Raw genomic sequence first — 25,940 nt, 5'->3', positions numbered from 1 at the left:
TACACTGTCCAATGGGGCAGAAATCCACCTGCAGCCCCTGGAGGGACCTCACACAGGAGGGGGGAGACTGTTTGAGGAATCCTCCCACTAAGGAGGAAAGAACAACAGAGAGAACAGGTGAAGAACTGATCATTACTCCCATTCCAAAGTCCCCTCCTGCCACTGGGGGAAGGAGGAAGAGAATTTTGTGGTGAAGTTGAGCCCAAGAAGAAAGATGAGTGTGTAAAAATTTGATTTTTATTTCTCACTATCCTACTCTGACTTGACTGGTAATAAATTAAACTAATCTCCCCAAGTCAAGCCTGTTTTGCTCATGCCAGTAACTGCTGAGTGATCTCTCCCTGTCCTTATCCCGACCTAGGAGCCTTTTGATGTATTTTCTCTTCCCTGTCCAGCTGAGGGTCCACCCTGCCAACACAATGCTGTATAGACTAAGGTAATGGATGAGGTGGACAATGGGTGGGAAAGAGTTTCTGTGGACAATACAACTTTCCTTCTCTTCACACAAATATACAGTGAGGAACTGCTCCCTCATTAAAAAAACAAAAGTGGTACAAAAATAAGAGTAAGTTTTATTTCAATAATTTTAAGAATGACAACTTTGTGCTAAAGAGTATGTCTTCTGAATTTCCCTCTTCTCAAAAAGCTTGTAATTTAGGCACAATCATTTTGCTCAGACTCACTCACCACTGGCCAACAGTAGTACCAAGAAAATATACAGATTGTTCTAATTAATTTACCCAATAATGCTAACAATTAGTCATTTAGATCACTGCTGTTTGATAACTGACTGTAGTTTTTCTGATGAAACTGTAAAACAAAGGAGATTTATGGATAGAGCAATCACAGGCTAAGCAAGTCTGATATGGTTAAAGAATCTGAAAATAATTAGAAAAAAATATTTTCCATGCCCTATTTGTTTTGGCACAAAAATGCAGGAAAATTAGTCTGTGTAGTTTATGCCAAGCTGGAGAGATTTGAATGCTACTTCTAAAATGAGGTATGGAGTTTATGACAACCATCTGCTGAGCTCTCTATCCAATCCTGCCCAAGTGAAATTAAAATATTGATCAAAACAGTTTCTTTGCAATACTGAAAAATTTAACAGTAGATTTGTTACCTACACTTGAATATTACAACATCTGTCTTCTCTTTATAAACTGTAGGTGATCAAACAAGACTTTTGTACACATAAGATCAAATCTACCCTTTCCTTTCAGTTTTCTAGAACACTGAAAGCCATAGACACCAAAGCTGAGAGGAAGGCAGACTTGGCTCTAAAATTGTAACTACAATCCTGACCTTCTTTTGGTTTATCTGGTCTTGAAAGCAACAAAACTTCATAAGTTTCCTTTTCTTCTTCTTTTCCAGGTTTCTTGAGCACAAGTTCCTCTTTCAGCAAAAATTCACAACCTATGAAGGCTTAAATCTTCTGCTTGATTCCTGAACTCCAGATCCACTGCAGCGCTGTGAGAAGCTCTGCATTATATATCACACATGCTCAGTACACATTTACAGCATCAGGTGTCTCATAAAATGTACCTGTTGCTGTTGCTGTCTTCAAACTGCAAGAAGAGCAAGCTCCAAAAGAGGAAACACCACAGCTGAAGCCAAAGCTTCCCTGCTGGAGCTTCTGCCCTGGGAGCTGAGATCAGTTTGGTTGATGGAACTGAGAACCAGTTTTCTAGATATGTATGTGAACCATCAGTCCATGTACCAGGAGATGAGTAGAACATTATGGAGGAGTGAAGGCACATACCGCTCCTTCTGTTGTGCTAATACAACCTGCTAGGAAGAATTTAATATTCCCTAAGCTGAGGACTACTCTCTGAAAATGAGTTTTAATCTCAGGATTTAATGTTTAACAACCTTAACTAAAAGTTAATTATTATCCTTATCAATGAGAATTTATTGAAATTCCTTGACAAGAGAATTCCTGTACTTTGGTTTATGCTTTCATGATTTTTCACATATTTCATTCAGCAATGAGGCCAGAGTGGAAGGGTCAGCCTACCATAATTCCTGGCTTCATCATCTTGTTAGAGCTTCTTTCTCTTTCCATTTGGGGAATATTTTCAGTTTTTCTAAACTTGAAATACAGCAAGTAGAATAATGAAATACCCATCTGTACTTCTGGACTACTATACAACTCCCACAGGTCTCTACAAGCAACTGGGGGTGAAGCTCTCCCAAAGAGGCGCAGCTACAGAAGGCAAGCATGAGTTATTTCTTGTCATTCTAAAATGATAAAAAAGAAGCTAGATTTCTTTTAATTTTGTCTAAGTAGATTAATAACTATGAATATGGTTAATGAATTAAAAATGTATTTAAGAATTGCCAGAGAAGAGAGTGAAGTTACTCACGGACAAGAGAGAACAGCATATCCCTACAGTACCCTCACAATTACTTGACTCAGCACTTCCCAAGGGATTTCACAGCTGCCAACAGTGTTGTGACAACACTGTACATAAAAAGTTTAGGATTATTTCTGTATGTTCTCCTGTAGTCTTAAATGCAACATTTAAGAATTTTATATTAATATAAAATTGCTAAAAATATTAATATGCATTTTGGAAAGTACACAATAAACATTGAAAAGGATAAGACTGAGGTTTACAAAATAATGAAAAAATTTGATTGTGTATATCCTGAATAAGGAACTGTAATATAACAAACCTCACCCCACCACTTCCCAGACTCCTGACCCAAGTAGCAGATGGCAGTCCATTAAGCTAGCAAGAGTGAGGCTGAACAGGTGAAAGAAAATATTCTACGCAACAGCTAGGGAATTTCTGGAACTTTTCTTCACACAAATACACAGAGGCACAAAGGTCCCTGGATTAAAAATGGGATAAGGTCATAACCAATTTGGAGTTCTCATTACTAACTCTCTGCTGAAATTTAGACTGGCTTATTTCATCAGGATGCTGACAAAAATTCAAAATAGTACTGCTTGTAACTGAGCATAGCAATTACTTTTAACTTGCATTTCTTTTGCTGCTTCAATGCAACAGCATTTTCACAAGCTACAGACAAAAACAATACAGTAAATTTATTATCTGTAATTTGGATTTCGCCATATACTATTCTTATAGTTCTTTTACAAGGCACAAAGATTATTTTCAAAAGAACAGTCAGCACTGGCCTGGGGAGAGAGATTTCCTGCATTATGCTTCCACTGTTAAATCTCCCAAAGTTATAATTCGTATGTTTGCATGCCGAGTGTTTTCCTATTGTTGGTACTACTCAAAGGAAAAAAATTCAGAGCAATTAAAATCAGGAAAAACTCCAGCTTTCTAGGAGGCTTTTCTTTCTGAGTGCTGGAACTCCCTATCATGCCTTCAGTAGTTTCCATTTCTAGTATAATGCTTCATCCTTCAAAGGCTTTTCTACTGCTTCCCTTGACTTTTTTCAATGAGGTCAGAGACTAGGAACACTGATGTGTTCTAACAGCCTACGTTGCAGTGAGAAGAAAGAAAAAGTTGCAAAATACCACATTTCTACACTTTTCCATATGAACAAAAGTAAAATTTGCATTTGCCTTGAATAAAAATAGCAATTAAGGAGTGAAATTTGGCATTGGGCTTTTTTTATTGATGAATTATGTGTTCACAGCTAAAGGAAACATTTCTATTTTAAATAGCCTTGCACAATTTACTTGCAGAAATTATGCCCAAAAGGATATGAATACTTGGCTAATCCTTGTCAGCTTAATTCCTGAAATTCTGGCTTTGTAATTTTGTCTTTTAGTATTTACACTTTCAAGCATTGTCATCAATATAACTATACAACGCGTTAACAGAAAATTAATTTACTTAATTTATCTTCAAAATATACAAAGGTAAATATGAGCTGAACATTGATTCTTCACTTCTGACTATGATACATGTCAAATCCATAACCCTTGACCAAAGTGTGTTGATTTCCAATTTGGAATTTTTACATTATCCCGGGTATGAGGACTGAAAAACTTAAGCACATCTTGAGAGCTAGCAAACCTCTAGAACAAACATGAATGAAAACACTTTATCTCAGCTTGACGAGAGTGATAAGAGTGTGGTTCAGGGTTTTCTAATTACGTGACAGTGTTGAAGGACTACTCTAAAGAATTATTATTTTTTAAATATTGGTTTACTCAGTATATTCCAAGCAAATCTAACAGAAAAGTCACAGCATAAAAGACAGAAAATGAAAACTTCATTGTGACAGAAAAATTTTTCACTTGGGAAACGGTTCCAAGATTTTTTATTCCCAGCTGGCTTGAGAATATTGTAACTTATCAGAAACCTCTTATGATACCATTTATTGTTGATGTTTTTAATATCTCTCACAGTAAAAACTGTGAAAGTAATCAAGCTACTGACATTTTCTTTCCACTTTCTCCACAGCTTTTATCTGATTTAAACATAAATTGAGATATCTAAGCCATCCAGAAAAGATTAAAAAGGCTTTTCTTTTCTTTTTTGTGAGTCTATGTAACCCTTGGTCATTTTGGTTATCAGTTTTGCACAATAACATCCCTCTGTTCTATGCAGTGTTTTTAATATTTTAGAATTTATTACCTTTTCCTGTGTTAGTGTGGGGATTGATACTGACTCCTCTCAGCTTCGTCATGGACAGATTGCCATAAAAAAAGATGCTAAAAAGGGTTGATTCAAAAAGTGGAATGATGAGAGTTGCTGAAAGAAGCAGAGCTCACTCAGGCATCCATGAAAGCTCCTTCCACCCGGCAAGGCTCCTGCTACCCATCACACACATCTGGGAACGAAAGTTGAGGGTGCTTTGTCCTGAGATGATTTTGGAAACCTGGTTGTTGTGAACAACATATGAATGACATATGTGATTATCAACAGCCACTACGAAAACCTCTGTACCACAGAAATCTCTGTCTGTGCATATTTATCATGTGCTGGCACATTTAGGTCATACCTCTGCCAAATCAGGAAGCAGGATGACTTCCTGCAATATCCTGTTCACAGCTGAAGACAAAGTTTGCTTGATTTTAAGCCTGTGTTGAGTAAGTGAGGGTAACAAGTCATACAAGGCTCCAGAAAGGGTCTCAACATTTTTTGGCAAAGCAGTGTAAGGGCGTTCAGGCAAATCTTTTAAAATGTCACAAGGCACAGGAAACATCTTTGTGCAGAATTGTATTCAGATACATTATTCCTGATTTAGAACACGTCTACAGAAGAACTTTGCTCTCTACCTGTAACTGATTCACTTCTATCTCCTTTCCTAAATGTTCCTGTGTAATCAAGATTTGAGATTCTTGGATGGAAAGCATTGTAACCTTATTAACTACTAGACTCAGCTACATAACATTACAAAGGCAACTCTACTCACATAAGTATAATTAATAAAACGAATGAGCTATCTTAGGCTTTTAACTTCAAGTGCTCCCCCTCACCTCCCAACAACTTCTATCATCTTATTTAATTTATGTGATGTGAAGTATCAGGGTCAGGCCTGACTTGAAGGCAACTCAGTTTCATGTTTATTAGCAGGTCACAGACCCAGGAGCACAGACACAGAGAAGTCAACAAATGAAATCTTTCCTTGAAGCAACCAGCAAAGTCACAAAGTGCTGAATATAATCTGAATGTGTTTTGTGTGGCAGAGACCACACCTTTTCAGATACATTCTGTGCATAACTCTGTGTCCAAACAGATTAAAAAATCTGGCTCCACTCTCAGCTCATGAGACTGCAAAGATCTTTTGAGAACAAGAAGCAATAGCAGATTTCACCAGTCAAAGTACTAACTCATGGCTGTGTCACACCTCAATGAAATCTTCAGCCCAAAACAGGACATACAAACACCTTTGTTGCCTTTCTTTATTAATAACACTTTCTTGGCAAATCCTGCAGAAATTACTCATTTCAGCAGCTCAACTGACTTTTAAGTCTGCATCTACTAGTACAAAAACCGAGATCTGGACATTCACTACCTGAGAATGCTACCCATGAAACATAATTTTTTGAAAATTATTTAAGTAACAAAATGAAAATGATCCTTTATTAATGAAGGCTACACTAGTACACTTCACTTAATCAGGACACAGATAATTAGGAAATCTGGTTAATTAGGACTTTTCCTAGGAAGCTGAATTAAACCAAATGAGTTTTGACTGGCAAGGGACAATGGTTAATTGGGATGATAATTCCACTTAATTGGTATGCCTGCAGGCAGTTAAGTGGTCTGTGAGGCTCAGAGACTAATAACAGCCTTTCTTTCCTCAAAAGACCTGTGCCTGTCCAAAATCAGTAAACCAAAATGGTTTTAAGCCCCCATGTACACATTAGGCATCACTCAAAAGTTCTCTCTGTTCAAGAGGTCATCACTGTAGAACTTTAAAGGAAATTGGAAGCGCTAAATATTCTCTGAATATGTTTCAATTACGAGAAAGACCTAATTTTTTTTCTTGGTGCTAAAATACTTTACTGTTGAAGTTCCTCCACCATAAAAGCCCCAAGGGCACAGTCCCACACCCTTGGTCTCAGTTTCCTGTTCAGTTCCTTCCTCAGTGCACTGCCTCCTGTGCTTGGGATCCTCCCCAGCCACCAGCCCCTGTCCTACCCAGCACACTTCTGTACTGCATGCCTGACTCAAGTGCCTTGACTATTTGGATCACAAGGCAGCATAATGAATTTATTACTACTACACAATGGTATTTGGGACAGCTAAAATGCACAAAATGGAATGCTCAACTCCAAAAGTTAAAGCTTTGCTTTTCCTTGAGGAAAATAATATTTTGAGGCTCCCTTGACTGAGAAATGAGTTCTCATATAGCTTTAAGACATCTTTACAATCTGTACTCCTTCAACTGATTTTTTTTTAATTTCAAAGTTTCTGACACATAGATGTTGCAGCTGCATTAGCCCCATTTATTCAAGAAATTAGGTGAAAAATAAATTTCTGATCATTCTACCCTGACTATATCAGAATGGAATGCTTTATTTAAAGTAATAAAAAAAAATATAAAGACTTAATGGCAAGTTAGATAAGTGTTAGTATAAATTCCAGGTTTTCCTGGAGCTCGGGAACTAACAATGGGAAGTCAGAGAGAAAAAAAGTAAAGAAAATCACCAAATATCTGATGCACTGCAATGTGCATGTATCACAAGGAGGAAAGTAATGAAATTATACAGAGTAAATGTTCGATATTTAATCAGTTACACTCTAGTTAAACAGATAATCTTTACTTTGATTCACTAATAACCCAGTGCTGATACAAAATCTTACAACACCAACATCTGTACACATCTCTTTACGTGAAGAGAGATCTTATTTTTAAAATATTCATTTAATTTGGACAATTCTGTACTGACCAGCCATGATCAAGATGTTTTCTACATCTCTTTGGTAAGTGCAGTCCTAAAATCTGGGTCAATGTATTAGTTTGCCATTGTCTGGCTCTGCCAGTTCAAGCTCTAAGTATTTTTTAAAAAGGATTCATATATACTGTGATGGAGTTTGGGGGGACATGTATGTGGGGACAGATTTACATTTGCTTTCCTATAAAGTAACTAACTTTTTTGCAGGGAGGGAGTAAATAAGAATCTTTTCCAAAGCCCAGGGACACAAACTTCATGAAAATTAAATGTCATAAGCAGCACTCTCAGATATTTTCTGAGGGTATAATCTCCAAATCAAGCTTTCTAACTGAAAAAGAGACTGTTCAGTTGTTCAGTAATTTATATTTATGGCCTTACAATGTTTAAATTCAGTTAGCAATTCTAAAAAAGGAGAATATACCTAAGAAAACCCTATTAAAGTAACAAGAAAAATGAGTGCTTTTTATTAAAATACATGTTTCATGGCAATATCAAGCTCCATCTTTTTTAATTTAACCTTGAAGAAAATAAATTGCTTCTCTGATTTTAACTCAACATGTAACTAAAATATCCAACAACTCCACTAAAATATCTCAGCCCTGAGATACCTAAAGCCTGGCAGGGGATCTTGTCTTCATCTGCAAATTTATTCTTTATACTGTTGACTGCTCCTCTGAGCATGGTTAGAGCTCTTCAAATCATGATGAAATTATTGTAAGAGAGCCTTCACTTCTGGGCTGTTTATCAGTGCTATGACATCTGCCCATGGACACACACCTTTATTTCTTATTCATACACACAAACCCTTTCCTGCTATACACAGCTCATGGCACAGATCCAACGCAAATGAAAGCAAGTCTTGTATTTCCCTGCAACACAACCCCATGGTCTCAGTCTGTTAACACTGTTAGTGGAGGAATTTGTACCCAGTGGAACTCTGCACTTAACCAACTGCAGCAAAAATTTTGGCATGATCCTAGGTAAAAATGTCGTTTAGTTATTTGCCTTCTTCTCCAATTTAACTTCCCACACACTGTCAGTATTACCAGGTAGCTTAGCACTGCACTATATTGCTTAGAATTCCCTAACTTTCTTACTATTTTCCCCAGACTCAACAAAGAAGGCAGAATTACTGTTAGAAAAATGTAGTAAGACTTCATTGAGAAGTAAAAGACCCCTAGAGAAGGTCTGGGCAAGAATAAATATATACAAAAACACAACAGAAATGACCAGTGAACTTCTGAAAAGAACTTGTAATCCAGCTGTCATTCTCAGGAGCAGGAGTCCCAGCTGAAGCAGCCCCAGCAGTCTGACAAAGTCAGGCACACTAACTCACAAGAGTGTTCATCTCTTGTTCTCTAAAACAATTTAATATTGATATCTATGGAAAGAAATAAAAAATTCAATGTAGTATCTTTTTCTCTGAGTCATCTGATATTTTCTGCTTTGCACTGAGCAAAAACTCAAGTGGGGAACCTAACCCTAGCTGGCCTGTCAATCTCTGCAAATTTAAAACTATTAATATTTTATCAAAAGTGTGAGCATGCTGTAATAATTAATTGCAATTTCTCTTTGAAATAAAGAACATGAACATCAATATATTAATGGCAATGTCTAAATTTTACATGGCATTCACCAGTTATTGCATATATCCTCCTGAAAATGCTTCTATCACATTTAAAATGAAAAATACAAAAATAAACAATACAAATTTTTTCACACACTTTGGAATTAATTTTTCATAAATAAAATAATATAAATATTTGTGATACACTTAATTCATCTTAATAGCTACTTTTCCTGAGAATGTAAATTTCAGAAAAAATTCAAGGCATCTAAATTTCTCATAGATGATGCAACCATGGGTACTATCTTTCCACCGTTATTCATAAATCTTTTGGTTGTTAATTTAAATTAATTTAATTTTCATTATTTATTCCCCTTGGTTTTCTTTAACTTTCCCATTCTGCTATTTTTATTTTCTCCATTCTTTTCTCCTTTATATGTGGTCTCATCAACAGATGGGACAAACACCAGCTTAGAGGAGCGAAGAGAGAACTCACTGGTAGGATCTAGGAACTGGCAAGCTGTGTAAAGCTATCCACAAAAAAGGGCAGAAAAGACCCTTTTTTAAGCACTGTCTCAAGGGGGAAGAGAAGACAGGAATATGATAATTTACTGCAAGGACAATGCTCACAGGAGTAGAATCAAAGTCTTGGATAACAGAAATTAGAGCTTTATTCACGCAAAGGATGGAGTATTGGTGTGCATGTGTCACAGACCATTTTAACTGTGCAAGAAAACAAAATATTCCTTCTGCTCCTACTACAGAGGAAGAAAAATATGTATAATGGGACTGACTTTCTCTTGGGGATATCTGCTAGGTATCATAACATGTAACTGCAAAAAAACTATACTGTTGCCAAAAGAGGCCAGGTTGTAATTGCTGTTGAGGAGAATCCTACAGGCTACCCTCATAACCCAAATGCCAGAGACATTAAAAAGTGGCACTGGGCAATAGGATATTTTGGTTAAATGCATCTTTCAAACAAAAACAATGTAAAAATGACAGTAAGAAGGATGTGCAAATATTTTCACTTAATGTGGGTGACTGATTATGAAAGCAAAACACATCAGTGAAATGAGAGTGATCAGTACAATTCAGGCAACTTGGTAATACAGCATGATTACTCCCTTCAATTCTCCTCTATCCCATTCCACAAAAATAGGGCAGGGGTATGTTTCTAGATGAAATTGTAAAGATTGTTACAGAAAACAGTGAGATAGACATTTAACTCATGATCTTGTTCTGTATTTGCACTGAAAATGGGGGTTTTTGTAGATAAGAACATTTACCTCTCTAATAGAATGGGACATGAGACAATTTCCACAGTATGTTATCATTTCCAGATCGGGCACCTCACCTGAACTTTTTTATCAGTTAATGGCTAGATTTAAACCCTATAATAAATCACCAGGCACTACACTGAATGATTTGCAAACTGGTATTGTGGTATCAGTTTGGTTTTTTTTTTTTGGTTTGTTTTTTTGTTTTTTTTTGAGGGATATAAAATTGCAGAGCAATGACCTCAGAAATTGCTTTCTGGCTCAACAATATTAAATATTCTTACTAACTATTTGGACAATTATATCAAATCCTTTTTTATTTTACTGCTTTTTAAACTAGTAGGTGGTAAAAATGTGAGGGCTAGATTACTGTCACAAATCCATGTGGCTCTTCTGACAACAGGGTCAGGATTCAAGAGTTGAGAGGGCAGTCAAATAGGAAAAGAAAAAAGATCTTGTGAAATGAGGCTTAATAGAAATATTCATGTTTGAGGAAACATCTGATTTCTTTGACATTCTCTCTCTGGAGACCCCCAAAGGAGAACCACTAGCTGGAAAGAGGAGGAGGTGCTTTGAATGTGGGAAAGACACAGAACTACCAACTAAATCCTGAATATAGGAGCAAAAACCACCAGCTTGGAAACAGACAAAGTTTCCTACCAGTGAGGATAACTGCTAAAAAAGCTAAGCTAAAAGCTAAGTATGCAGACTATGAACTTCAGATCATCTGGAGCGCTTGAAGTGAGATTTGATACCTTTCTGACACACATATTTAGTACAGTTTTTAGGAGAAATACTACTGCCTGTGTGGACTGTGGCTCAAAAGAAATAGTCAAACTTCCATTTTTAGAATCTTTGAATTTACAAGTTCTCTCTTGATTTTTTTCTTTGCAACTTCTGTGGACACACAGAACTACCTAGATTATTCCATCATGCTCCACACATATCTAAAGAAGATGTGTGTAAGTCTCTTAGAAGGGTAAAGAAGCTTTTCTGACCCCAATACAATTCTGGGTATATGCATTCTTTCCCATCCTTACCATTACTTTCCCTGGAAATACTTGTGAGCCACAGGAAACCTGCTGTCCCTTGAAGACAGTACGCCAGTCAGTTTATGCCAGTAGAGAAAAACTTTTCAGGTGCATTACATAATGCTTTATCCTGTACACACCATGAAAACTGCCAGTTTAGTAACAAAAAGAGATTTTCCTCCCTTCCTGATTCTCAGTCTCTAACCAGACTGCTTGGAAATATTGATTTTTCCATACCTAAAAGTCCTCAGCTGCTCATTTAGGTAGTTTTCCTCACCTGCTCTGGGTGCCAGGCAGTATCAGAGCAATTGTGCAGAGCAGCTAGATAAGCTAAGAGCAGGATGCACAACTAAAATTGGTGGCCTCGGTGCAAAGGTAGCTGGAAGAAATCTAACAGGCCAACATTATAGAATAATAGACCACACTGTATTATAGCAATATACTTCCTAGTAAGTACAGAGATATGTTTCATTATATGAAACTCAATACATACACTATAATAATATACCATAATATACACAAAATTACCATAGATTCTCTGTTTCTGCTGGAATTAAACTACATAAAATCACTTTTAGGCCAGAAGAGCTGAAGTACAAGTTGATATTTAATTGATATACCATATAAATAGCCTTCAATAAATGGCTGGATACAGTAATTAAAAAAAACCCAACAGCTTAGGGTTCAGCAGAAAATGAGATACATTCAGATTTTGTTTGTTTCCAATTTTAATATTAAGGATATGACTCAGCTGTTAGTTTGAAATGTGACACAAAAGAAATTAGTTTTTAAGTGATGTTGTAATACATGATTGCACTACAAAACAAAACTGGCTTTTGCAATCTAGCAGAAAGTATCATTTCTGACCATGCAAAAAGTTGAGCTCTGAGTGAAGATTGATTAACCAGATTAAAGATCTCTTTAAACATACTGCAACATATTCACACTGTTTGGGAGACAGATGGAGATGGAAAAACCCCACTCTTGTGCAGATATGCAATAGCATATCAGGGACTCATCCCACTGTATGACATCAATCACCCACTGTACCACACAATATGTTGTAGTCAAGCAGACTGTCAGGATTCCCATTCCCAGCACAAATATTTTTTCAGAGCTTTCTATCAGCTCTCTCTAACTGCACCTGTCTTCTATCTGGAATGCAAACTCCTACTCTCATTTTACAGACTCACATAAATCTATTAGGTACTTTTCAAAGCAAAATACAAGTGTAGACCAGCCAATAGCCAAGGCACAATCTGTTTTTCTGATGTGTTTATAGGCAGAAATCTCAATCCAAAATCAGAGCAAAATCCTTGTTTAATTTAGCATTGGTTTCTTTCACTGATTTGTAGCTGATCAGTTTAGGAGTAATGACAGGGAAGAGATAACAGTTGTTCTTTCTGTGATTTACCATGAAGTTACACATGCAATTCCCTTTCTTGACATTGAGGAAATTTTCTTAGCCCTTCTGAGATAATAGCTCTGGTTTCCAAACCCAATGTAACTACTGTTATTTTACAGGTCTTGGTTGCTCTTCTCTCTATTTTAACTCAGTGGCCCATGTGTGTTTGGCACCTAAGGAAATTCTACAGGCCAAGGACTCATGACTAAATTTAAACAACTCAGGAATATGTCCTTAGAACGAGGTGCTATTTGTTCACTTCCTCAAAAGTAGTAACGATGTAAAGCAAATAATTAAAACAACTAACAGCTATCAAATCTTAAACTAAATGTGACCTTTTGGCTTTTTTCCCCTCTGTAAAATTCTCCCTGACCTTCTGAAGCCCACATTGGTTGGAAAAAACATCAGCTTTTGCCTGTGTTTTTGACAGTTGTCCCACTGACAGCTCTTGGACAGTCTATTCATCATGTCTAATCAGAATCTTAGAGCCCAGGTTTAACTACTGTTCACTGTGTCATTTCTGCATTAGAGCCCAGGTTTAACTGCTGTTCAGTGTCTTATTTCTGCATTTAAACAGTGTTTATAGAAGTAAATCAACAATCAAAAGAAAATTCAAAAGATTTTCCATTGTTTTCAGTTCCTTCTTGTACTGATCTCCTCAGGCTTATCTCCATGGTTAGTATTCATTATAAACAGAAATGCTAAATATGTACCTCAATCAGAAATAGCCACAGATCCTGCTGAGCTTGTCTGCTTTCAAGAATCTCTCACTTCCTCCAATCTGGCTCTAAAAACTGATTTTTCAGCAGCACTGTAACTAAGCTGTTACTCACTGGGTCATTCACAAGTTATGCCAACATGGAAATAACACAGCAGTTGAGTTGATATCCAGCAGACACAAACCTTGTTCCAGCATGTCAAAAGGAGAGAGCTCAAATGTCTTTCTGTGTTTAGTAAGTAAGAAGTTAAAAAAGAAACTGCATGCATCAAAGATTTTTCAAACAGCTGAGAGAAAATGCAAGCAAGGAGGTAGGCAGTAATTGCACTCAAGTAATTTTAATATGCAACATGAGTTTTTTCCTCTTAAGCATGCTTTTATTGACTGCTGCATCTATCCTCAGCCTTTCCCTAAGAATGAGGTCCTGTCCCTTCTAGCTAGTGATATTCTGTGCCATCATTCCCAACTGCATCCCATTTACAGCCTTGGGACTGCCTCACTTCTCTTTCTGCATAATAACCTTCAGTCAGTTCTGAACAAACTTGATCATAATCTCTAGAGTCATCATATGACTCTTCAGAAAGATTATGCTTTGAAAAGACTTTCTCTCAAAAAAGACTCATGTACCTATGAGAATTTTCCTCTGTTTTAATCCAAGTCACACAGTTTCCCTTTGCAGCCAATGACATAAGGGCAGCTCTGGAATGCTTCCTCTCCTGTTCAAAGACTTTTCCAGTTTCACACAGCTTATCTGAAGGTTTTGTCTCTCACCTTGATGTTTCTAAAGTGAAATGTGTAAACTTAGAAGGCAGGCAGGTTATAAATGCATCCTAATTATCAGCATTTTTTGTATGCTGGTGTAAGTGGGCTGATGGGTGGGAATGTACTTTGAGATACCACTCTCACAAAGAAGTCTCTTCATCTGCTAAATGGCTACAGATTTTGCTACAGGGCCTAAGTATCGCACCACCTGTGTAGGTCTCACCCAAGAGAACCTGCTGTGTTGGAATGAAATAATCTACTATCAAGATGCAAATCTCCATCTTCAGAATTTGATACACAAAGCAGGTTTGACAGACAAAGAAGTTTCACACATCAACTCCCTAAGAAAATTGCTACAGACACATATACTTAGAGAAACGTTCTTATTAAGAAGGTTTGATCCCTGTCACATCATACATGTGGACAGATGTTTAATGGAATTCAATGTCACTAACACAATTTCATCAACAAACTCCCACTGAACCAGAAGTGAGATTTGTTGACTCATTTTTCATTGTGACATAAGAATACCAAAGTATTGGTTAGGTTATTTTTTCTATTTTTTTTCAATAAGCTGCAAACTTTCCCAGCTATTCAGTTAAGGACTCCTGCAAGGCTGGTCATGGCACAATCACTGCACAGTCGTGCTGCTACTGCAAGCTTTTCTTTCCCTGGCCACATTTTTATTCCACTGCTTGTCATTCCAATACAACTCACTTTGGACTCACTGGTCCACTCCAGCGGTATCTGACAGATGTCTTGTAGTCCTAGAACAGTCAATCCTTCCCAGTTTCAGGGAAGTGCTCATCCACACTGTGAGGAAGACATTGTACATGCCCTTATGGAAGAGTAAATGCCCACATCAAATAAGCAAAAAAACCCACCAAAGAACAAAGTGGTGACTCTCTGGTATTCATAAAAGCTTCAGACTGAGAACGGTCTCCTACCTGAACAACCAAAATCCAAACATGAAATACAAAGCATGAGAAATAAGCCCCTAGAAAGCAGTACTGCTGCTCTTAGCCCAGTGAAATATGACTCTTCTCTACATTCCTGATTTTTTTTTTAAAACTAACACTACTATACTAGCAACTGCAATGTATTCCATCATTTTGGTGAAATACAAATACACCACACTTTATTCTTCCAATTACACAACCAATAATTATGGAAACATCCTGCCTAAACATTCTGCATCATTAATGACTGATAATGCTACCATCTCCAGGGATTCAAGTCTGCATATATTTAGGATTCCTTTTATTTCTACTACATTCCTTGAACTCATTTGTATTATCACTGCGCTGCTGCCAAATATTTCCTTCACAACTATTCAATTAAATATGGAATTTTTATAAACTTGATTGCCATTAATTGGTCTTTTTTGTCTTTCCTGATTTTTACACAGTCATTGTTCCTAAGTTTTTTTGCCATCCCTTCATTGCTCAGGTTGAACCAAAACCATATTAAACTAAACTTGTTTATTTTTTAATGTCGAAAGCTGTTTTCATAGTCAAACACCAATTTTTCCTTCTCAACTTGCAATTTAAATTTATTTTTTCTTTTAAAAATCTCATGTCAATGAAGTTTTGTCGTATTATTCCTTGCCATTAGGAGACTTAAAACCTTTCAAAACATCAGGAATATATACAAATGTATATCCTTTACTTACTAAACTCTCATGTTGGCATGTGCTGAATGTATACAGGCAATTCTTACTGTCTTGGAGAAGTACATTCTGCAGATGAATGCACTTTTATCCTTCATGCAGATTATTTCTGAACAAGTTTATGTCAGCAAGCTTGGCACACAGCCAATGAGACATCCATTTTCAAACATCTCCATCCACGTAGATAAAACCTCTCATCTGCCAGACCAAAGTTGTCAAGTGCTAAAATAGAGCACCTGGTTGATTAGGAATTCTCTCTTGGTTACAAAAGAAAGAATAGGAAAAATAGTTGGACTGTTATTGTAATTTTCTGTTTTCTGAGGGGAAGAATTTATGGAGTGATTAAAAAACCTGGTCTGCTCATCATATTTATAAATGTTATTAAAAATCTTGAATAGCGAAGTGATAGTATTTCAATTAAATTATTCAAAGCAATAAAATCTAAAGGTTATTGTGGAAAATTGCTGAAAGGTCTCATTATACTCTATTATTAGAAATAAAACCGGCAGAAAAAAATGGAGTGATGATAAATGCATAGTAATGCTATGAAAATACTTAAACTGAAGTTTTGATAAGCCTCAAAATACTGAAAGTAAATAGCTCCTTATAAGTTATTGTCATTCAAGAAAGATGCCCTGGATTTTTTACAAATGCCATTAAAAAAAACCACCAAATCAGTGCAAGCAGGATGAATGGTGGCTAGCACTAGAAAAAGCCCTGACACTGAACCACACAACAACAGAAGATTCATTCCATGACTGGAGTTCTTCTTGACTACCAAGATGAGCTACTCTCTGCCATCCTGGCCATTCCAGCCCAACAGTAAAATTAAAGAGGTAAGCTAAGGATGAGAGAGAAAAATAGTCAGAATTATGTAATGGAAAACCAGAATTACCTCTGCTTCTTTGCAGTAAAGGTTGGGAGCTAGAAAAGAAACAAATCCAGAACAACACAGGAGTGAGGATGGGCGTGAAATTATCGTCTGCTTTTACCAAGCATGAAGATGAAGGCACTTAAAAACTCTTAAGAAACTGCTTCAAACCGAACAAGAGGAAGTGGAACTTAGGGTTTTATTTGTGTTTTCACACTCAGTGTGTAACTGAACTGTCAAACTCATTGCAATCTTAAGTTTTTCTGAGGACAAAAGCTTAATTAAGGTTCAAAAAAAGGCTTTGATGAACTCAGGGAAGAGAAGTAAAAGCTACCACCGGGTATAAGGCAAGATGGTCTTGGATACAGCCTTGAAAAGATTGAATTTTTGGCAGCTGGAAGCTGAAAGAACACAACTGAGGCAAGATTACTCTGCATTTTTGATTTTCTTTCATGTTTTCTTAAGTGATCATAACTCAGCATCCTGAGAATTGACTACACTGACTTGCTACATTAAAAAAATATATTTACTAATACCACCAGAACCTTTTTTCTTCCTTTTGTTTTTAAAAATAAATAAAGGAAATCAAAACAACCCCCAGCACACTGTAGGATCTGCAGTATGGTTTTCAAACGTTTTATTTATTTAAGTGTACTTTCACAAATGAATTAAACCTTAAAAATCTGATTGTCACTTTGCTAATAAATGTGAAACATAGAGACAAGTAACCTGCAAGTTAAAGTAACCTAGTTAAGCCAATAACCAATTCCTTGAAAGAGCCAAAATAAGTAACCCTTATTTCCTTGCTTTCCGTCTTATTTTTTTTTTTTTCACCAGTTATTGTCTTTTTCTTTCCTCAAATTGATGTATGGGGGAAAAAAAGAGATACTAAGATATGCAATGGGAACACTTAAAAACATCCTGCACATTTTTTCATCATGATTACAAAGTAATACCTTGCATGCAAATCAATTATTTTAAATATACTTTCCATGCCACTTTTATACAGAACTACATGGAATTTTATTTTCAAACCATAAAGTTGCAGACTCTTCACTGGGTCAAACAAACAACCTTTATTGTTGATTGACCAAATCTGTACCCTCATACAGAGCTTTAAATGAAATGCCACATGTGCAGGAGGGTCTGGTGGTCTTGCTAAGGTGAACAGTCTAATGTGCAATGCCACAGCAAATTTCTTGCTATATATTACAGACCAGCAATTAAAACAACCCAAGCAATACTGTTGAATTCAAATTTTTCTGCATTAATTTTATCACCTGCACCAAAATAATTTCTTCTGATCTGCCACTGGTGAAAAACCTGCCCTAAAAAAAGGAAGGAGCAAGACAAGCCTAGAATATAGACTCACCAAGCAAGTTGCAAGTATCTCTTTTAACTACAGCCACATCTCAAGAGCATGCTCAGTTTAATCCCTGCTCAGGTTATGTCTCTGGTCCATCTAAAAAGGGCTGGCTCTGACAGTAAGGCTGAGCCTCTCATATCGATTCCTTCCTGTGTCAGAAAGAGATCACCAAGGAATTGCTTTCACAGACTGGATAAGTCTTGGAATATCTAAAGAGGTCTTAATCCACTCATAGTGGGAGTATCAACCCTTAAACCACACAAGATGTGGCAAAGTATCTAAATTGCTTTGAAGCAGCTGGGAGCTAAGCCTAGGAAAAAGATACTGTTGGTCTGGCATGTCAATACATGACCCACTCTTCATGAATCAAATATGAAGACATTTGATTAATTATGTGCTCTTTGTATTGCTATCTATTTTATAGCTTTACAGCAGAAAGAACCAGTAGTCAATACTGTACATCAATAACTATATAAAAAAATTCATTCCATTAAAAAATAATGGAGTTTAATTTTCAACTGAAAAAATGAAACATTTTTGGTGTACATCTCCACCCCTCAACATTCACTTTGAGGGGAAGATTTAGGATTATTTTGATGAAGCTTAAAATAAGTGGTTTAAACAACACAAGTGCTGCTCAATCAGCCAGTGTTTGTTATTAGGAAAAACTTCAGCATCTGTGAAAAGTCAAGAACCACAGTGCACAAGTTATGATGACTCTCTTGAGTGCACTGATGTTTGAATGTATTGATAATAATTTGATTTGTTAAGCAATGCTTAGGAAAAAAGGCTGTGAAGAGCTGAAGTGCTGTGACATTTTAGACCTTGACAGAATCTCTGAATTTTATTTCCTTGATTATCAAAACTTGTGTGTGAAATTGCCAGAGATGTTGCACACTGGGAAAAACAACCCAGCACAGCTAACACAGCTGCTAAAATTTTTCCTTAGCACAGTTTTAAAATAATTACTGTACTAATTATTTATTATTGCAAGTAGTTTTTAAGAATGTGCAAGTGTAAATTATTTACTTCGACAGGCATAAAAGCTGAGTTTTAGAGATGCAGCTCTGCTGCTGCTCAGCATCATATTCAGGGAAATATTTTGCCTGTTGAGGTTCTTTGAAAGAGGAAAAAAAAGACTGGCGTCCCCCCACCCACACTATAGCTTATTTAGAAACAAACATAAGATTACAACACCATGGACTATGAAATGGTATGTAAATAGAGATATCAGATTATACTATAGCACAGAAGAAATTCAGATGGCTAATAAAAAATGTGCAAAATAAATGTCATATACCTAAAACTGACAGAATTGTTACACGTGCTGTACATACACAGATTATTTGTAACTTTGGTCTGTACTAAATAGGAGTTCCTACATATACAGTAAATGTATGTTTGAGGTGAAATAATTTCTTTTTACAATATTGGACAGAGAAAGACCTTCAAGGAACTAAACCCTACTTGAGGATGTTTTAATTGTTCTCACTGAAACAAACTGGTCTCAAAGTTTGTTTTCAATTTCCCATAGATCTCAATTTTTTTCATAAATAGCTCTGGCATAAATAACTTCCAGTGTGAAATTAGTAAACTTTGATTTCACTGAAGGGCTCTTCTTCCCTAGTGATTTTTCAATTTAATTATCTGGATAAATGAGAACAGATATTATTCTTAAATGATTGGTAAGAAAATTCTTTTAATCAATAGTATAGAGCAAGGTAAGATAAAAGGATTGAAGCTAAACAGCCAGTAAGATATTTAGGCACTTACAAGGAAGTCTGGAAGACATTGTAGCCTGAATTAAAAACAACATAAAACTCTGCATTCACCTGTTGCCTCACCCCAGTGATTTCTAATGACAGAATCTGATCTGATAAACACCCACAAAAAACTGCACAGGCAGATGATCACCAGACACTGCCCATCAACTGGACTGCACTACATGACCATGTGTTTATTCCCAGCCCTTGAGTGCTGCCAATAAGCCTCAATTTAAAGCAGATACAAGTGGCTGGGATAATGCATGCAAATATATTGGACAGCAGTTTTTAAAGTGGTAATTGGTTCCATTTCTGATCATCTGACTGCACGGTTGTAAACAATCTTTTTAAAGTGGTCATGTCACCACAGCTGCAATCTGCCCTCTACATAATAGCTCCCTATTACAGAGCACTCACACGTAAAATGAATGATCAGTATCTGCTTCTCTCATTCTCCCAAGGGATGCTAACCATGTCAAATAAAAATGCTTTGCTTAAAGGGATAAAAATGTGAATCAGAAGAAAGATTTTGCCTGTGGTAGAAAGAACGGAACTCCTAAGGACAGTACGGCTCCTTACGACATGGGAATTAAGAGTTTGTTCAGAAAATATATTTGTATGTTTGAATATAAATCAAAATTATACAATCCTGCATAACAGGAGTGATGTAGAATTTCACTGGTCAGTAATAGAAAAAACTTGATTGCATTTAATAGCCATGAACCTTTAAAAATCAGCAGATTTTAAAGCTTGAAAAGCTTCTAGGTCCTCCTCCCCTCCCCCTGCTCCCCAGTCTCCCCTTCTAGTTTGTTGACCCTACATCCCATTCTGAGGCACTGAGATCTAACCCCAGCCTTAGGTTCCTCACACAGACCTAGGTCCCTGGCAGTTTAGGATCAGAAGCACTTGGCTGTCAGATACCTATGGATTTTATCAAATCTGTGCTGGCCACAAAGGTCAATCTGAAAATCATCCTCCTCCTAGGCATCCCTATTGTTTGCATTTTCCACACACCTAACACTGGATAATTTCCAACATGTTAGCATCAGTTCCAATTGTGATTGCTAATGTAAAACCTTGACTTGGGGAACACATTCTGGTTTTCATTTTTACTAGGTTACAAGAAAAATAACGGAGCAGACAGTTGTTTTTCAAGACTCTGAGATTAATCCTACCTACTTAATCATGGCTCTTTTGATTTGTCACATTTCAATTATATGCAAATGTTCATACTAAGTAAACATGAACCCATAATGAAGCACAGTATCTAGCTAGTAATTGGATATGACACCCCACAAAGACTTAATTTTGCATAAAACCCACCAAAGAACTAGCAGTCAGTTCCAGAATAAATCTTATCAACCAGTTAGCAACATCCTGCTGGCAGCACCCACACAGACCTCCAACCATTTGCAAAATGGAAGCTGCAGACAGCAAAGGAAGCAGCTTGGCTTTGGAAATGTGTCAGCTGCCAGAGCTGCAGACACTGGGATTCAGTCATGCACTGAAACGCCTGCTGGAAGGAGCCCAAGGTACCAACTGAGATGGAGCTGCAGCTATGAAATGTGGTAACTTGTGGGGCAGACTGGGGTTTCTAACTCTGGCTTAGAGACAAAATCTTCACTATTAAAAATATGGATATCTGTTACTGAGTAAGGTTGAAGGTAAAAAAGAAGTAATCACATTTACATCAAAAGTAGTTGTTCACTTAAACTTTGCTTCAGTTTAATAAAAGTTCAATTTTTTTTCTCTCAGTCCTGTTCTACATTTATCTCCTTTTCTCTTATTATGTTTTCTGGGCATTTATCTTAAAATTCAGTCTCATTAAAACTTCTGAAGAAGGTATAAAAACATTATTCCATTTCACTGACATGATCATGTAATTTCTGAGTGTAATATTTCATGTAATCTTCAGAAAATTCATAAACAATGTGAAAACTCATTTGAATAGTTTATTACATCCTTGATTTGGTATAAATAAAACTGTTCTAGTCTACTGTTTTATCCTTGTCATGCAATCCAAATATTCATTGCTGCAATAAATTAGGTCTTAAAAACAACAGAACATCATAAAATAAACTTAAGAGATGCTGCAAATAGGGAACAAAAAGGAAATTATCTAGTGCAATCTTTCTGAGTGAAAAACCCTTGAAACATGTTGCAGCCAGTCAGTTAATAATTGCTTTGTAAATCTGAAATGAAGCAGAGGGGATAAAACTAATAAACAAGTCATAAAGTACAATTTTTACTTCTTTGGAGTGATTGTGATTCCCTGGAGGGAAGAGGGGCACAAAAAGGCTGGTTAATGTTCAAGGATCACCTCTGCCAAGCTCAGGAATGAGCATCACAATGAAGAGGAAGTCAGGCAAAAATGACAGGGAGCTCCTGGATAAACTCAAAAAGGAAGCCAATGGAGGGTGGACACAGGAACAGGTAGCCTGCAAGGAATACAGAAATTGCCCAAGCAGCTAGGGATCATGTTAGGAAAGCTGACAGAAGCCCTGACAGAATTAAAATTGGCCAGGGCAACAGGAAAAGTACATCAGTGATAAAGGGAAGACTAGGGAAAATGTGGGCCCTCTCTGGAGCAAACCAGGAGACCTGGCTGCCCAGGACAGCGAGAGGGCTGAGGTCAGCAACGACTTCTTTGCCTTGGTCTTCACAGACAGGTGCTCCATCCTCACCACACAGGTCACAGAAGGCAAAGGTGGGGACTGGGGGAATGAAGAATTGCCCACTACAGGAGAGGATCTGGCTGGAGAGTATCTAAGGAACATGAAGGTGCACAAGTCCATGGGACCTGATGAGATTCATCTGCTCGTGCTGAGGGAAGGGTCTGAGGAAGCGGCTGAGCCACTACCCATCATATGTGAGAAGTCATGTCAGTCCACGAAGTTCCCACTGACTGGAAAAGGGAAAAGTAACCCCCACTTTCAAAAAGAGAAATAAGGAGGAGACAGGAAACTACAGCTCTTTCAGCCTCACCTCAGGTCAGAAAGATCATGGAAACAAATCCTCCTGGGAGTTTTGCAAAGACATGTGAAATGAAGAGGTGAATGGTGACAGCTAACTTGGCTTCACTGGGGGCAAATCATGCCTGACAAATTTGGTGGCCTTCTATGACAGGGTCTATCCCTGCCACTGTAAACCATGTTCAAAATTTTGCAACAAAGAACCTGTTTTTATATTTCCTCCAGTGTAGCTATTATACTTGTGCTGGGAAACAAATATAATCCTTACAAATAAATAAAGTGCCATCCAAAATATATGCTTGTACAGATGCTGAATATTACAAGAGATTTTAATACTACTCTGAAAACACATGGTTCTCTCTCCCTTATTCACCCAGGCTGAACAGAACACATGATGGATGTTAAAAATCCAGACGCCACCTTCATTGCACCATGCTAGAATGCAGGAGCTCTTTTCCAGAATGAAAAGGACATAAAAAGGTAACCTGAAACAGAAACCTCTTATAGAAACAAACTGAAGTTTTGGAAAGTCATGAGCAACTGGAAATAGGGTTATCCAAATGACAAAGCCTGGCATATTTTGTAATTGGCCCTGCTATCATTTTAAGCTATAACATGCCAGACTTTTCAGGAATATGTTACTTAATGATAAATTTTCTTCCAGTGTAATGGCTTGGCAGATCTTCACCATTAGCTTGCAGCCAAAATGTCATTCCAAAACATTCTGCTAGCATTACAATATTGACCTAATTTGTCCCTTGTGTTTTATGTTCAACATAAACTCAGAAATCATGAAAAATAAAATGCTTTCTTGTCTCACAGTTATTTCAAAGAATTCTAAATGGTATTTTATTACCAGTGTTCCCAAACTGGAAGCATAAGGAAATCAGAAGGAAAAATCAGGAAGACAGATTTAACTTGTTTAAAATGTAGCTCATTTCTGGGCACTTGATGCCCACAAATTTTTTTATTTAAAAAAAAAATCCAGATATTTATTTTTAACGATCTTAAGCTACTTAGTGTTCTTAAAAAAATGTTTATTTGCTCTTAAAAATTTAACATTTAAATAGTTTACTTCCATATTTTACTTGTACCATATTCCCTTTTTCCCCGTATCAAGAAGCCTACAGCAAAAAAGGTGTTGAAATTCTGCCAAGCAAGTGGCATGCCCCACCTGAACATCTCTTATCTTGGCTTCCTACTACTCATTAAAAAAGGCACTCTTTGAATCCTTCCATTATTATCAAGAAATCTGAACATACACTTCATTTTTTCAATCAAAACTAGAAACAAGCTCTCATCATATTCTTTTTAAGGGATGTAAGTTCTGAACATTTTTAGAGCACTATTACTCTCAGAACAAACCTCAGAAAAGAACTTATGTAATTCTAGTACTACTTCACTTAATATTTAGTATGCTTATGCTTCAATGCTAAGACAAATTTAAGTATGAAAATAGCATGGAATCCACTTATAAATGTGGAAAAAATAATTTCCAGAGAATTTGAGGAAAATCAATAAACATGAAGGTAAATATTTCAGATGATGATATATTTAGTATAAATCAAATTGAAAAAGTTCACAGCTTTAGAGTACATTTCTGCACTCTGCTAGAAGATTCCGATGGAAGATTGCCAAACTGTGGTCTGAGGCACAAGGTGAAGAGAAATGTCTTAGGAATGTTTTGCTCATGTTGTTTGCTGCACAATTAACTTCATTAGCAAGATATTTAGGTAAATTGTTACATGTATTAAAATGTTTTTACAGACTTAAATATTCAAAAATCCTGGAAGTGCACTCTCATACAAATGACTAATGTCTGCAATGAGAAAACAAAAGTAATCTACCATTTTTTCCAGAAAAGAAGAAAGAAAAGCAAAAAACATTAACAAATGGAAATAATAAAATAGCTAGAAAATATATCAGGGTATCAACTGTGGCACTTAATGGGCTGTTTGGCATCTCCCTGGGACAAAAGAATGAAAGACAAAAGTTCAACAGAACACAGCGAAGGCGTTTTTTCCTTAGTCTAAAAAAGGAACAAACTCAATGCAACAAAACCATAACCTGTCAAGAAGAATGTTACAAGTGACTTACAGGAACCAGGAATTTTTTTATTTCTTCCAAGGCATGACTCATACGAGAATACGCCTCCCCAGGTGGAGCAAACACTTCAATTAATACATGGAGCTCATCACTCAAGTGTGCGTATTTGGCTTCTCCACTTTTCCTTAGTTCTTCCTCCTGTGAAGAAAGGGTGGATTTGGTTTTTAAAACTGGAAATCTACTAATTTTGCAGTGATTTAGCATTCACAGACAACATGACAGAAGGACATACTGTAAGCAGACTTTTAAATCTGTTAAGAAATAAAAGTTTAGTTCAAGCCACTTAAAGATTTAAAAATCAACTTTGAGTGTTTGAATTATAAAACCAGTATAATTATCATCTAAATCAGATTTTAATCAGCACAGTGAAAAAATGCTAAATACACCAGAAGGAAGATCTGACATATTAAATCCATAATGGAAAAGCTGCATTCATCTGTCTGAATCTTAGCTCTTAACAACAAAAAAACCCATAAAATAAAGATGCATTTAACCATTTTGGAACACTACTGTTTAGTAAACTCTTTAGGTTCTTCAACAAATATCTGCAGCCTGTAAATTTTAGTATCACCAAAGAAAAATATGCCCTAGGACTTTTATTTAAATGCAGAATCACAGGATAGTTTGGACGTGAAGGGTGTGAACTACTACAGACTATGTAGCTCCAGTGCCCCTGCCAGTGTCAGACACCTTCCACTAAATCAGGTTGCTCAGGGCCCCATCCAGCCTGGCCTTAAACACTCCCAGGAATGGGGCATCCACAACTTCTCTGGTCTAACTGCTCCAGTGTCTCACCACACTCATAGTGAAGAACCTTTTCCTAATGTTTAACCTAAAACTAACTCTCATTCAGTTTAAAGCCACTACCCCTTGTCCCCTCACGATGCACCTTTTCACAAAGTCCCTCTCCAGCTTTCTTTCTTATTCTTTCTGCACTTCAAAGGTGCCATAAATTTACCCTGAGCCTTCTCTTCTCCAGGCTGAGCAACCCAAATTCTCTTCATAGCAGAAGGGCTCCAGCACTGAACATCTTCATGGCCCTCCTCTGGACTTGTTCTGACTGATCCACGTGCTTCTTATGCTGAGAGCCCCTGAGC

General features: G+C 36.8%; 1 protein-coding gene across 1 annotated transcript in view; it reads right to left on the bottom strand.

Annotated features, from left to right (window-relative positions):
* KHDRBS2 (KH RNA binding domain containing, signal transduction associated 2) overlaps positions 1-25,940 on the bottom strand; it is a 308,356-nt gene that overhangs the window by 124,159 nt on the left and 158,257 nt on the right. The window contains exon 4 of the mRNA XM_059843398.1: positions 24,835-24,981. Coding sequence (XP_059699381.1) covers positions 24,835-24,981 — 147 coding nt within the window. The remainder of the gene's footprint in view (positions 1-24,834; positions 24,982-25,940) is intronic.

The sequence above is a fragment of the Haemorhous mexicanus genome, chromosome 3, assembly GCF_027477595.1.
Source record: "Haemorhous mexicanus isolate bHaeMex1 chromosome 3, bHaeMex1.pri, whole genome shotgun sequence".
Lineage (NCBI taxonomy): Eukaryota > Metazoa > Chordata > Aves > Passeriformes > Fringillidae > Haemorhous > Haemorhous mexicanus.
Note: the sequence above shows the minus strand (reverse complement) of the source record. Positions and strands in the feature narration are given on the sequence as shown.